The sequence below is a fragment of the Bacillus rossius genome, assembly GCF_032445375.1.
Source record: "Bacillus rossius redtenbacheri isolate Brsri chromosome 4 unlocalized genomic scaffold, Brsri_v3 Brsri_v3_scf4_2, whole genome shotgun sequence".
Lineage (NCBI taxonomy): Eukaryota > Metazoa > Arthropoda > Insecta > Phasmatodea > Bacillidae > Bacillus > Bacillus rossius.
The window spans coordinates 18,691,981-18,707,976 of record NW_026962011.1 but is presented as its reverse complement, the minus strand read 5'-3'; the positions used below and the strand labels follow the sequence as shown (position 1 = coordinate 18,707,976).

Here is a 15,996-nt window from a genome sequence, read left to right as displayed (position 1 = left end):
TTGTAGTTGGTTATATAAAAAGTTGTATTTGCTGTTACATGATATTAACTCCAAGACAGTAATACTGTTTAATGTTTATAAAAAAATTCTGTAATCACCTTATAGCTAAGAATATTGATGTCTAAATCATATACCGGTACATCCCAGTTGGCAACTATTCGTGTAGTGGATTTTAAGATAATGGGATGAAATAGATACCTATGTAAAAGTGCATCTAGTAGGAACTCATTTGTAAAGAATTTTATATACAGTTAGGAATTATATCTATGGTTTTTAATCATTGATTTACTAGTTATGTCTGATAGTTGCTTAGAGTAAACCAAGTATAACTAAGTATAAAGGTGTTCATAAAAGTCATAATTTATCTTGAATGATTATACATTTTAACTAACATATGTTTTACTTACAACTATTTTTACAACTAGGCTAATTCAGTCAATGTTTTCTTTTATTTATGTTGTATACATAAAAATATTATGAGTGTTATCTTTTTAAAATGTTTTCCTTCTTTTTTTCAGGCTGGACTTGTTGTAGGCGACATGATCTTAGCTGTGAATAAAGATACTCTTCTGGGGTCAGATTACGATTCGGTAAGACTGTGCAAATCATCATACAGATGAATCTTTATATTAAAATACATTCTGGAATTAGTATTTTATAAAACAAAAAGTATGGTGGTAATTTTTTTTTTTCCGACTTGAGTATTGTTGATAGAATTCTGTTGTTTGGTTATCCACCTCTGTTTCCAAAAACTTTACAACAAAGTTAATATTAATGGTAGGTAATTAATTTGGTGATTAATACAGGAATGTTGGCAAAATGTATAAATTTATATTTTTTTTGTAATTGTTTATTTGTTTCTGAAATCCTTAATTATTGAGAAGTCCAAAAAAATTTCAGAGACTTATAATCTGTAGCATGTCAATGTGACTTTTATATTCTTTTCACACACATTTTCAGGTTTTGGTTTACCACTTTCACCCTTTCTTATTTGCACGTATCTTGAACAGTGGAGTGCATTCCTGGCTATCTTCCCATAATGTAGTCAGACAGTTGTCAGTAGAATCAGCTGTAATATTGTTCTTCATATTGAGTATACAATGTTAACAATCTTCATTCAATTTTTATGATTATTGTCTGAGGAGTTATGACAATATATTTTACTGATTTGAATTTCTGTAGCCACTTATGTTACGAGGTTCAAGCTCAAATTTAAATGTTCATCAATCGTGTAATAGGTTGTTGGCACAAACCTAGTACTATATGCCGTGTGAACAGTTGGCGGTGGCGGCTGGTACAGTATGTCTCACACTGTATTATTGCAGTGCTGGGTAAATGGCGGCTACCATGGCCAGTTTGATGCAACTCTGCGTGTTAGCTTTAAAACCTTATTTTTATACCATCGTTAATTATATCAGGGCTTTATTAAAATTTTTCTTTTTGTTGATCTTTGCAAGACCATAAAACAAGTGTTTATTGACAGTAGGTATTAATAGAGTTTTAATTAATTCTGAGAAGAAAAAAAAGAATAATTAAATGCTAAACATCAATTATTATTTCACAGGAGAATCTATTTGTTGCAGTTTGCCACTATTAATAACAAGGCATTCTATGAAATTATGTTCTATGCTAAAACAGAGCCAAAATTTTTCATATTAAATTATATAAAAAATATGTTGACAAAAATGGTTAGAAGTAAAAATTGAATATTTTCAGATGTAATACAATGTTTAGATACACAAAAATATTTTCATTGCATTATAAAGGTGTGTCTAAAACTGTTGTGCTCGTGGCATATAACTGGCAACAGAACATGCCGAAACAAGGACAGTGCTTATGGCAGAAATTGTGCATTGAAAAGAGAGAGTAATAATCATGGGGGAGTAATTCTAATTGCCAAGTCTGAGAACTAGTTTTTTGAAGTAGTTTTGGGCCTACTCGCTAGATAGTAGCTTTCATAATATTTTACTAACATAGCTATATGGATTGTTAGAAGTAATGCACAAGCTATTATCAGGCAAACAAACCAGCGAGAATACACTTTATTTTGTTAGCCACTAATTTTGTGGTGTGGCATACCAGAAATTTTGCATTTCCTACTTATTAATATAAAACATGTTTTTTTAAATTTTTTTATTACAGAACAGCATTAAGTGTTTCTCGCACAGTTACCAAGCAATTAGTCGTCAACTAGTTAAAATTACTTGAGGTGGGATGATACCACACTTTCAGTTCGATACTTCAATACTTTCGATACTCCAGGGAAAAATATTTTCCCATTAAGTAACAATTATTACAAATAACATAAATTAGTTTTAAACTATATAAATTCCCTCTTTATTACAAACATACAAACTGCAAACAACTTTAAATACTTGAGTATAAAAAATAGAAGCGAAATACAAACTATCTTTAAGAGAGTTAGCCCTTTATTTTCCAGTACACTTTTTTTTACCGCGAACAAATGTAAATATAAAGAAAATCAGATATTTTTAATTGTTTGTTTCATTTTACAAACAACTTTATGCAACAGAACAATTTTAAATAAATTTTTGTTGAGGAACATAAAATACAAAACAATCAGAACATAAGAAAACAATAACAAACGGGTATATTCAGTTCAAAGATTAATGAATGCACAAAATATGAGATCCGTGCCTTGGTAAAGCACGTGCACCATTTTCATAATCATTGCTAGTTTGCGCCACTAGTCTCGCTTGGTGCTGGCCATAGATGCTACTAGCGAAGTGCACAGTCTTCCTGATACTATCCATATCTATGGTGCGATAAAGTTATTTTTCTACGTTTGCAAAGGTAAACAATGAACTTTTTCAAAATAAAAGCATTAAATGTAGTTTATCAGGAGGCATATAACCAAAAAAATTTGTGAATATTTGGACTTTTCCGCTTCGTAAAGACGTATTAAACGGGAAACTAATTATTTTATAAGTGTATGTTCCAGGAAAGTAAACCATTGTAAATATACCTAGTACTTTCGGCGGGACCAAAATTAATCGGCGTATGAAACGGGAACGTATCATCGAGGTACTACTGTAGTTGTATTTTGTACGATGGCGACTCAAAACTTAATTCAATACAAATGAACAAGCATTCCGGTATCGAAAAAATGTATCAAACTTACAGTTTCGATACTCGATTCTTTGCGATACCGTCAAGTATCGAAGGTATCGAGGTATCGAAGTATCGAAAATCCCATCACTAAAAATTACACAACAAACCTACATTTCAGATTTTAACTTCCTGTGAGAGTTCCTTTTTACTAGTATTTATGGGCCCACCCAACAGATATCGTCGCACGTTGTGCAAAACATGGTTTCAGTTTCCACTGTAAGATTCACACTTTTATTCCTCCCTCCTTGTTTTATGGTAATAATATTTACACATTAAAATGCACTCTGAAAATGTATGGATGAGACACGTTATAAGCTGTAACAAAACATGCTAGCATGCACTCCAGACTGTGCCAGCTTGCTTATTGTCTGATGTGAAAGTCTCTGGAACATATTTCTGAATTTGACTGCGCTCAGCGTGTAAAACTGTTGCCTCGCTGCTTGCTCACGAACCCCCAGACGCCACGGTAGCAACTCCCTGATCAGTGCTGTAAGAAAATGTACAGTTGCATGTTAGCCCAGCAAGAATACGCCACCATTCACAAGCTGTCACTGACAATTTCTAATAAAAATATATATATTAGGAAAAAAATAGTAATGCCATGAATGTTTTAGTACGTAAAGGATGAATTGTGCAGTTCCAAGTGATAAAACAAAACTGGGAACTGTAGTAAACACACATTTAAAGATGTAACAGACTACATATTTGCCAGAAAACTTGTACAGCCTCATTATTGAAAGTTGTTACCCTGATTGGGAGCACATAAATAATTTCAATTCATGGAAGGAGAGGAGGGGATATAACCCTCTCCCATCCGCCCCTCCCTGATAACAAATTACTGACTTATTTTAGTGTTGTCATTACGTACCTTTGATTCAAACAAAGTAAATAAAACCTCATAATCAAAAATAAAGTGAAACACTTATTAAAAATAAAATGAAAACAAACCTAGGAAATAATATTGAAATCAGATTTTCCTTACAAAATTAAGGTGCGGAGAAAGTATCTAAGCCTAGATGCAATACAGAACTTTAGGTCAAGTAACTATAATGAAATTTCACTATAAATATATAAATATATTGGAAAAATATAGCTGTACCTCAACATTTCTCAACATTTGCCTGGTCAAACTATATCATGCATATGATTTAGAATAATATATTTGTTTTATAGTGCAATTGCAAAACAAAAGAAAAAAAATGCTTCATAACAAAACCAAGCATTACGGATTTGATATTTAATAATTGCTACTGATTTAGACATCCAGTTATGGAAGTAGGAAGTATTATGTATTTATTTTGAGGACAGATAAACTTAATGAAACGTCTGAAATATCGTATCAACGTTTTCGTCCGTTTAATCATGCTCATGTGTAGCTCACGTGTTAAAAAGGTTAAACTTTTTTATAACGTAATTAACATGAATATAAATCCTGAAAATTATTTTAGCCTTTTTAAGTATTCAAATTGTTTATATTAATTGTTACTATTCAATATGCTGAATACCTCGTTATTGTATAAACTGAGTGCACTAGTAGTATTTGGCGTTAAAGTCTATCGCGTCTGTTTTGCACGGTTGGTATCGTATGCGTGAAGGTGATTACTGACTGGTTGTGCTCGAAAGCTAGTAGCAGTGCAGTGCGTGGTGGGAGGGAGACCAGGAAATGTGACGGGGTGGTCACTGAGGAATGTTGGCGGGGGGCAGGCGGCGTCACTGCTGAAGAAGACGGAAGGCATCGTGACGCTGGTGGTGTGCAACCCGAACAAAGCCAAAGAGGAGGACCGGAAGGCGGAGCCGGGCGGCGCGGCGGTGCCCGACGCCAAGGGCGCCCGCAGCCCCACGCCCACCAAGGCAGGCGCCGCGCCTGCCCTCAAGGAGCCGGAGAAGCCGAGTGAGTACGCCTCCCGAGTCTCCGGGAGGAACCGGCTCAGGGACAGTATTATACACTTACTTGCGATAACACCGAAAGTCACGTCAAAACACTGTGCACATCACCAAAATTCAAGTTAATACACCACATAGCACCGTGGAAATCAAGTAGCACCTAAACCTAATTCAACCATAACAAAAAAAGTACGTAATATTTTCATGATTGAAATTTAAGAACTGTCATTCCTGAAAAAAAAATTGTACCAAAGTTAATGGAATGGATCACAAAAATTTATTTGATTTGTTTTATTATACATTTCTTATCGAACCACTTTGAATACAGAAATGCTTGCAAATTTTTTTTTTATTGTTCTGAATGTACTCTCTGTTTTAGACTGATGTGTTACAAATTATTTCACTTTAAAAATGCAGCATATATATTTTACCACTATTCTGGTGGAGTAAGTATTAAAAACAGCTTCTATAAAAAAAACAATAACTTCAAAAAATTCTGTTTTAAAGATAAATTTAACTAAAACAAAAACCATAAAATCTTGTCTCTATAAATAACTGATATTTTATGTATGGATAAATATGTATTCACATTATTGAATGGAAGAAACATCAAAATGTTTCTATAGAGGAATATAATTTTTAAGATGTATAACTACAATATTTGATAGATTAAAAAATATTTATTTAATAAATACCTAAATCAAATTACGGGAATTAGTGTTAGAATTTTCAGATGAATAATCTTTCATATATAATATTCAATTAGTTAGTAATTATGTTTATAAAGATATAGTTCACTTTGACATTACAATATTTGTTGATGAAGGAGATATACAATCAGAAACTTTGCAAAACTCAAAATTTGAATCCATTACATAGCTTTAGTGTTTTTAATCCTTATTATATTTCCATAATATGAAATAGAATATAATTTTATAAATAGTTTCTGGACTTTTATTTAGTTTGCTGAGAAAGACTTGTCTACAGGTACCTACGAAATGAAAGTCACGAGAAAGTAAAAAAAAAAGTAATGAAACTAAAGGTCAGGTCACAAAAGTTACAAAAATGTCCTGAAATAAACTTTAATGTTGCTGGCTGTTACAAAACTTAATTCCAGTTTAACTTATTAGTTATATATAACTATTTTTATCGTAAAGGAAAGGAGATATTGTTTAAAAAAAAACTGTTTTGTGCACCATTTTTCCAAAATGGCAGCATGTGTTGCAAAGATACGAGGTGGCAAAGTGCAAATTTGAAAAGAGCACTTCAATATCTATAATACCAATATTAAAAACTCCCGGAAAACTTTCTAGGTAAAACTCCCAAATGACTGGACAATACTAACATTCAAGCACAGTGTAACCTACAAATACATTTAATAATTTTAATTGAATTGTGGTAAAATGTTAATTGCTTTAACTTATGGTGATCGCCAATGGTGATGGAAGTGATATGAGAAGTGATAAATTGTAAATGTGTCGTGGAACCAAGTTGACTCTTTAGAAACCAGATCCATGCGTTCATTTGTCATTTCTTATAAAATAAGTACATATGTATTGTTGAGTACAGAACACACTGCTATGTTGTACACAATGTATGTTGTTCATAAGTACAAAAAAATAAAAATAGGGATGACACATTCATGATAATTCAATAGAACTTCAAAATGGTTTTGCTGATACATTTATAAAAATATATATATTTTTTCATTATAAAGGTTATACACTTAGTTTGTTTGGGAAAGGGGCAGACAGGACACTGATAGACTGTAATTACCAAGATTGCGGGTTGTTGAAAACTGTATGAAGCAATGTTTTGTTTACTCAAGCATGCAGCCTACTCAGTTTCACTTCAACCTCACCAACTTCAAATTTCGATAGCAGCATGATACTGTGTAACCACATTTTATTTTAATCCCTTGTATGGTTTGTCTTACTTACATATTACATAACTTTTTTTTCTACTGAAATAATGTGAAATTTCTATGCTACTTGCTAACGCTACCTATACAGTGATAAAATTTTTTTATCAGGAACAGTGTTCTTTTTAAAATACAGTTAAGTTTTTCAGTTTCAAGTAGTTACTGGTAATGACTAGAAAACTACAAGAAGAAATAGACTTACGATTTTCTAAAATTAAAATAAATTTCATTCTGATGTTTACACTATTGTGTGTGTGGTAATATTTATTGTTTAAACTTTTAAGTGTGCGTACTGTTTACAAATTTTTCTGACTGATCTGTATGTTATTGATTGTGTGCATGCGTACTTTTAAGTGTTTCACAGAGCAAGTGTAGATGTGTGTTACTACAATATTTCATGGAAACAGATCATATTTGCTAATGGGTAATAAACGCATGGTTATTTTTAATTGCTTATTAAAATGTAAGATATTTAAGCACAGCATATATAAAATTACAAGTTTTTGTGGGTTTCAATTAATTTTATTTTTTTTTAAGTTGGTAAAATAACTTGAATTATGCTTCTATGATTCCACTACATTAATGTGATCTGAATAATTTGTTATTTATTTATGATATTCATTTGTGTTATCAACTGCACAAAATTTATTTAAAATATGTGTTTTTCTCACTCTTTCGAAATTTATTGATTTCATACTAGGACAAGTAGTTTAATTTTTAATTCCTTCACTAAAATAAATGCCTACCAAAAATTAAAAATTGTTCATAGCAGCTAGAATCCACAGTGGTTGTATAGCACACTCTAAGGAAAATTTTGCAAAACTGCAAAAAAACATCGCTGACTAGACACTCAAAACTTGGCAGTTTTATCTCCATGAAAATACACCAAACTGCTGTTGTCTATACATGCAGGGGCATGTGTAGAATTTTTAGTGATATCACTAGAAATAATTCATGTGTTGGTCAGGGAAAAATATGATAATGAACACAGGGAAAACTTAAGGAATTCTGTTTACTACATGGAAGCCATTTGCATTGTGTAATTTTACTGAAAAATACTTTGCATTAGTGATTGTGGCTATAATTTTTTGGGCACTCTGCACAATAAAGCTAGTGTATTGGCACCAGAGGCACCAAACAAAACATTTTATGTAACTTATAGGACAAGTTAATGATGGATAGGTAAGTGCAGATAATGGTTCTTAACGTGATACTGCTGGGTTCAAGTAGTTGTCAATATCTTGAGTAATGGCTAATGGGTGTGAAGAATGTAATGCTTCTTATAATAAAAATTAATTATATCTACTACTACTACTACTTAAAAAAAAATTGATTTTTTTTCTTTCCCTTTGGTTAACTTTTAACAAGTAATAAAAAGTCGTACTTGCTGGATTACAAATGTAAGTCTTTACTTTTTGAGCTACCAAAAACATTCCTATTTGTATAGGCTGCATTGCAAAAAAAGTCAGTATCTAGATAAATTACATCTTTCTTAAATTTGTTTTTATAATAGATCATTAAACTATCTTCACAATGTATTTCAATTTTTTTTTTTGTATTGTGAATAATACAGACATATTTGAGTTTCCTATTACAACAAGTAAGCTGTGATATAGTGTGTAATTTAAAAATAAAAATGGCATTACATTCAATATACTTTTTAGCTGAATATCCTGGCTTTGTGCTAATAAAAAAAATAAAAATTTTTAGTTAACATGCAATAGTTAAACAAAAATTGAATGTGTATATACCTATGAAAAATATTTTCTGTTTCCTTTTTTTGTAATTATTGATTTAAAATTTGTGTGTATAAAAAAAATTTAATTTTTTTATGGTGTAAGTGTTGCATGAACTTGATATGGTTTTTATTAATTTATTTTATAGTTTTGGATGCAAATTTTATTAAAATAATGTGCTGCATGTATCTTGCCTCTGGAATAGTTAGTTTGGAGTTTTTTTTTGGAATTAGGGATCACAATTAATTTGTTCCTTATACATATGCTGGAAATATTGGTTAATAAATAACTTTATGTGCATATCTCCTGATTAATTATGGCTAAAAACATTCCGCGGTGTAAGGTATATTATGTTCATATTCAAACGTGTTTAAGTTTTTATTAAATTAGAAAAAAAAATGATTTCAAGACTTTTATCAGTTTTATGGTAATACATTTTGAAATCCTAGATCATAGTTTTTGTTCAAGAGAAAGAAAATTTTTTACATAGGAGTTACCGAAAGCTGAGAATATATCTTGTGTTTCATATATTTAAAAAAAATTTAAACATGATTTGCAATAGGATTGTGTGGTATTAAAAAAAAACACAACACAACACAACACAACACAACACCCAGTTGAGGCAGCATGAACAAAAATTTTGTATTGATAGAACATTCTCTGGTTTCATAATTTCTTTTATGGCTTTTCATGTTTTTCACAACCACACTTGCTAGCAAACCTATAGCATTAGGCTAGTGCAAAGTGCACATCCACTCCAGAGGTAAAACCTTTCTTTGTCTACTGATTATATGCTTTTGTTGCATTTACCTCATGATATGAAATAATTTTTTTTTAAAAAAAGACAGCATTTAATATTTTAGCATGCTATAATTGCTTGAACTTGATTGAATTTCTCATTAACAAAGGAACTGCCTAACCTTAACTTTGTCTAGCACATGCATTTAAGTTTAGCATTGTTAATTTATTTGCAACTTACAGTTTTTCTTGAACCTGAGGTCTGCGACATTATGCCCAAATGCCCATTACTTCGTAACTACCTTCAACATGAAATCTCCGAATGTCATCAGTTTGAATAAAAGTTTATGGAAAGTATTCTAAAATCATGTTTGTAAGCAAATATACATTTTTTTTGCATTAAATTTGGTTTCTAAAAGTTATAAAAATAGTATTTTTAGTTAACTATTATTAACCCTTATTGAATGTTTGAATGTTCATGTAATATGTCGTTAACAGTCCCAAATACATTGCAAACGGTTGGTCATTTTAGTTAAGGTGTTAGGATTTGCTGGCATTGATGTATACCATATGTAGACATTTAAAAAATTGCACATAAAATGAAATATAGTAGTATAACAACATTTCTAGGGTTAAAATGTAAAGTTTGGAAATTTGCAAATTATGAATACATCTTTAGTTTTGCTCTTAAAAACAAAGTTATTTATTGTAATGTGCAAGAAATATTTTATCTATTATAATTAGTGTCAAATATTATATTGCTATTGCAAGAGAAAATCAATAATTTATTAGTATCAATCTGCCAGTCTTTGCATAGATTTCCCCCAGAGGCCAGAACCATGCAGTACCATGTATTGTAAATATATATATATTTTTAATGAAAAACATTTTTTTTTGCACTTTATCTAATTTTTATGCAAGCTTATTCTTCTACTCCAACAACTTGTTTGTTTTTGAACAACGCTGTTAATGGCCACGTTTGTTTCTATCTTGCTTTGCCGCACTCGTGGATGGCAAAATGCATGATGGCGTTGTTGCGATGTGAGTACTCTGCTGTTTTAAGCCACTCTTAATAACTGTGTGTTCCTTAACCATGGAAGGCTTGTTGCTGGGCTTATTATCAGGCTTTTGCATTTCCCTTGAGTGTTGTGTGAATGCAGACTTTCATTCTTTGATGTTATACAGTGCATCATACTAATCAGTATTGTTATTGAATCCGAGCTAATTTTTTTACATTAAAGAAGTTTTAACAGGAGTATGTTTAACCTACACTATTTTTATTTTCTACAAAATAATTATAAAAAAATTTTTTTTTACCATTACATGATTTTATTGTTAAACTAGCTAATGCCCGGCATGCGTTTTAATGCCTCAAATCAAATTTTTTTTGTAATTGGTGAAGTAGGTACACATTTACAAAGCATCTCTCTAGCTTTATCTTTATGTGTATATCTATACCACTATCTACATATATATCTACTTCTCTCTGATTCTCTATATATGTAATTATATGACACTGAAAATATTAAAAATCAATGTTTTTACCTGTCAAAGGTGGGAAAGTTAAATTTTTCGCAGTATTACTGAGTCGATAAAACTGCAAACTTTAAACTTTTATCAAAGAATTAAAATCTGCTGACACTAAACAATGGAATCAAAGTTTAATGTCTTTCTCCACTCAAGAACTGTGAACTTATAAAACATGCTCCTACATAAATTATGTTATTTGGTTACTTCTCTATGTTTAGTTTAAATGTTTTATCAGCATGGCCCAAACATTATTTTAAAGCACCTTGCCTTTTAACAAATTGTTTTGCTTGTCATTTTTCTTTCATAAACGAACACTTAAAAAAAAACAGAAATTTAAAAACAAAAATACATTCAAGTAATGTGTTGTATAAAATCTTGTTTAGTTATTGTGCAACGGTGTTTGAATGTTTCTTTGCAGGATTACTTCCTAAACCTATAATCTCATCTTCCAAACCTCAAAAACCCTTGCCCCCCAAATCTCTTCCCGCCACCCCATCGTCCCTCATGCCAAATGAACCGCCCTCCGCGACTCCTGCCCGCCCCTCGTCGCTCGCCGTGACTCCCGACACTGTGAACTTCCACGCGCCGCCCTGCGGGGCCCGCCTGTCGCCCACGCCGTCCGGGAAACTCTGCTCTTCCACCCCGGAAGAACCCGCAGCGGACCCCACCACGTGCGAGATCGTGGTCGGCAAGGAGACCACCATCGAGATCAACAAGGACAAGATGGGTTTGGGCCTCAGCATCGTAGGAGGCTCGGACACTCTTCTGGTAACTTACCCTTTTGGTCTGAACAGGAGGGGGGAGGGGGTATGGGTATTTTGCCCCCCCTCTGAAACCTTGAAGTGGGGGCAAACGGGGTCAAAGAAAGTGCTGTGTTATCAATTTTTAGATAGTAAAACTGCTTAAATAGCACCATTTTCCACCTTGAAATGCAAATTTTCCTGGGGGAGGACCCCCGGACCCCCGGACCCCCTGCTTTATAAAAAGGTATATTGCCCCCCCCCCCCCCCCCCCCCCTTTTGGAAATTTAGTTGTTGCGCCTCTGGTCTGAACATACAGTAAATTTTGTTGAGAATAATTTTAAAGTACTACTTAAAAGTTTATATTTATTAATGGGGAAATTATATTACAAGGGTAAAATTGTATGTATTTATAGGTCCCGTGCTAATTTCTTAAAACTTATTAAACAGGAAAGTTTTAAGAGATGTTAGTGTAAGTTGGATTTTCCTGATCATGTTGATCACAAAACTGTGTCTCAGTCTACAATAGCACCCTCAAAAGGAAAATTAAAGTAAACATTGATATACATGCACCGTTAGAATAAAAAAAATGGTATAAGAGTACTACAGTTTAATAGTAATTACAGTCTTGATTATTTGCTATTCACAATAAAAAGGACATTTTATATACATTAATAATGAACTTTAATAACTTAGCTAAATGTGTATATACAGTAATAATTAACTCCAACATATGCTTATTGTCTGGAATTTCAGTAGTTTGGTAAACTGTATAGGTATTGTTCTCTATTTTTATTTCTTTAATATTACATATTACTTAAGTGTGTTATGTTTTCTTGTTTATTTGTGTTGTTTCATCTTGTGTTTTTTTGTATTGTTAGTTGGTGGTGCCTGCCTGTATATAGTGCCCACCTCATAGATAGTCTGGTTTATTTAATGTTAAGTCTTGTCAGTTAATATTATGTTTTGTCTGTTGTGTATCTGTATTTTTGTTGTGCTTATCTCTCAATTTAACTAGCCTTAATTATTATAGGCATGTTACAAATAAAAAATATATAAATAAATAAGTAAAAAAAATAAACAACCCATCCCCTTATTTTTTTTGTTACAATAAAAGTATGAGTACATACTTGAGTAATATATCATTAGTCACAGCTGTCATATTATTTTTGCTAGTTATTATAAATAGTTATAAATAAATATTGAAAGTGTAGCTCATTTTATTATAATGTATCTTGAGACTTATCGGACCAAAAATGGCCTGCCAACCATGGGCTGGCCATATTGTACTAGTGTATAAAATATGTTTTACACGTTTTAATATATTGCTAAAGCAGTAAATTTTATAGAGATATATTATTAAATCAGTTGAGTCTTCTGGAAATAGTTAGTACGTTCATCTAAAATTTCTATATCTAAACTTTTGAATTATTTTTATTTGACAGTCGGTTATCATCATCCACGAAGTTTACCCTGATGGCGCAGCAGCCAAAGATGGGCGACTCAAACCAGGTGACCAGATCTTGGAGGTGAATAGTGAAGATTTCCGCAGCATCACTCACAGCAAAGCTCTGGCAGCCCTGAGGCAAACTCCTGCTAAGGTAATAATTTTCCCAGGCTTCTGAGTTATAGCCGTGTCCTTGGTGATAAATTCACAGATTTTTCAGTAGCCATCATCAGGGAGCAGTTACCTACTGAGGTAATCTATAGAAATAAAAATTGTAATGTTAATTCAAAATCTTAAATTTCTGAAAGTTATTCACCGATTCCTTTTAAATTTTGATACATCGTTGCATTCAAATACACCTTTGTTTTTATATACCTATGTCACACCTGTGACAGGTAAAAAGATATATATGTCACTCTATGAATCTTTTTCTCTCTCTCTCTCTCTCTCTGTGTATATCCATCTCTCAATCTCCCTATCTATATATTTACAAAATACATGCACAAACACAGATTATATATATACACACATACATACACACACACACACAGAGAGAGAGAGAGAAAGATTCATAGAGTGACATATAGAGAGAGATTGAAAGAGGCATAGCAACGCATGCCGGGCATTAGCTAGGTACTATATAATTACTTACTGCAAATATTGGGGCCTCAGTGGCTGCCACCAATGTTATCGGGATTTGACTCCCTGCAAACTAAGACTCATCTTTTTCGGCAGGTTATCTCTGGGTACTACTGTTTCCGTCCCATGTTGACTGTTAGCCCTTGTTAGTTAATTCATTGATTAATATTGCACTTATGGGCTGTAAGTGTCAGTATTAGTATATTTTTAATTTATGACGTTTCATTTTATCCTCCTATTAGCAATACAGTTTAAAATAACTGAACCACATTTGGATACATTTTTGTGATATTTTTGAGTAACTGAAAAAAATTTAGATCCTGTGTAGTATTAATAGATATTTCTTATTTTGTGGTGTGTGTTTTCAGCGACTACGCTGTAATTACTAGCGTGTGTACTCAAAAGCAAGGCTAAATGGGCTGGTTTACGAATAGTGAATTTGGGAGGTTCACAACAAAAATATTTAGCTATTCTCATTAGATTTCATTTACATTGGGAAGGAGGGGGGGGGGGGGGGAAGGTGACTTAATAGTTTAATAAAAGGTTTATTTGCAATCAGACTTGTGTTTAGCATGGTAACAATGTAGTTAATAGTTGTAAATTGTCCATGAACATTTTTTACCTGCTGTATTTGGGGGTTTTCAATTTCAGAAGTTCACCACCCATTTGGATAGTGTCCATTGATATATAATGAACTAATTCATGAATTATTTTTATTTTTCAGGTAAAAATGGTGGTTTTTCGGGACGAGTCCACAGCAAAGGATGACGACATATTTAACATTATGGAAGTGGAACTCACGAAGAAGCCGGGTAAAGGCTTGGGCCTCAGTATAGTCGGCAGGAAGAATGGCAACGGTGTTTTTATCTCCGATGTGGTGAGTGCTTGAGAAAATATTTTTTTTATTGAAACTCTTTTCACTTATGCCATTTTTACTAACTCACCCTCTGCGTTGGCTGTGACAGATTATACACACGCTTACCACAGGGTGTCTGTTTTGTTCCTCCAATTTCCATCCACCATAAATGACAGCAGATGCAACATAATTTTAAAATAACAGGCATTTACGTAACATAATAAGTGCACTGTTAATTGAGGCAAGAATTTATTATTTAATTTTTTTATATTTGTAACATTCTTACCAACAGCCGGAGGCTTTTGCAGTGGGCATGACATATACATATAGAGCAAAAGGTGACAAATAACAAGCAACAAATGGGAAGTGACAGATGACAAGTGGAAAGTGTGAAATATGGTCACCGCAAAATCTGTGCACATACTCCCCCACCTCCTTGTCCTATTTTTTTATTATTGCTAAAATATGATGGTGGACTTAAGCTAGTGGCATCTTTTACAGTAGTAGTTGTGCAGTCTAAAACCATGCCCCTATTCTTGTAGCAGAAATTAGAAAAAAATAATCCGTGCCACTGTTCAAAAGGATTCCTGGGACCACAGGATTAGAAGTCAGAGGAAGTATGACACCTTTGAACTTGAGTAAGAAAAATTTTTTAATTCAACGGATATGCTTTACTATAAACTTGTAATTATGTCTTTTTAACATTGTTCTTATAATTAGTCTTTTAATGTTGAAGGCTCCATGATGATTGGTAACAAATTTATTTTGATGTGTAACATCTTGGCTCTCGGTATTGGTGGGGGTATTTCGTGAATGCAATGGAAGTCGAGAAACAACCATGGTGCTGCCATCTCTGGTGGATGGTGCAAACCAAAGTTAACATAGACAAAGGGAGACTTTGCAGGGGTGCAGAAAATGTACAGGGACCAATATTTCCCCAGAACACCATAATTTGATTAAAAATTTCCCCTAAAACTGCGTAAATTTTCGTGTACGGTAATGGACAATTAAATTATGTTTAAAATTATGTACCGTCATTAAAATTTGAGTTTTGTTACATATTTTACACTTAATTTCATTATGAAAAATACATTAAAACATGCACTGTTTTCTTAAGTCAATCATCTCCGAGAAATGGCAGCCTTCCTCTCTCTTTGTGAAGTTTGTCAATCAACTTCGAAGTGTTGTACACCTTGAGACGAGATGCTGAAGAAAATCGTGTAAAATGGTACTTTCCACCATGGAAATGCCTGTCCAAAGATTCTTTTAACAGCTGTGAAGCCTTCTGAACTGGAGGTCCATTCCAAGAAATAAAGACTTCATGGAACAGAGTGTCAAAATGAATATTCCGATTATGGAGGTGGTTCCCAATA

The 15,996-nt window shown here is 32.7% G+C and overlaps 1 protein-coding gene across 3 annotated transcripts in view; it reads left to right on the top strand.

Annotated features, from left to right (window-relative positions):
* LOC134541978 (multiple PDZ domain protein) overlaps positions 1-15,996 on the top strand; it is a 579,762-nt gene that overhangs the window by 550,129 nt on the left and 13,637 nt on the right. For all 3 annotated transcript variants that reach the window (XM_063385749.1, XM_063385747.1, XM_063385748.1), the window contains 5 exons: positions 519-590; positions 4,837-5,023; positions 11,360-11,709; positions 13,127-13,282; positions 14,492-14,644. In XM_063385749.1, coding sequence (XP_063241819.1) covers positions 519-590; positions 4,837-5,023; positions 11,360-11,709; positions 13,127-13,282; positions 14,492-14,644 — 918 coding nt within the window. The remainder of the gene's footprint in view (positions 1-518; positions 591-4,836; positions 5,024-11,359; positions 11,710-13,126; positions 13,283-14,491; positions 14,645-15,996) is intronic.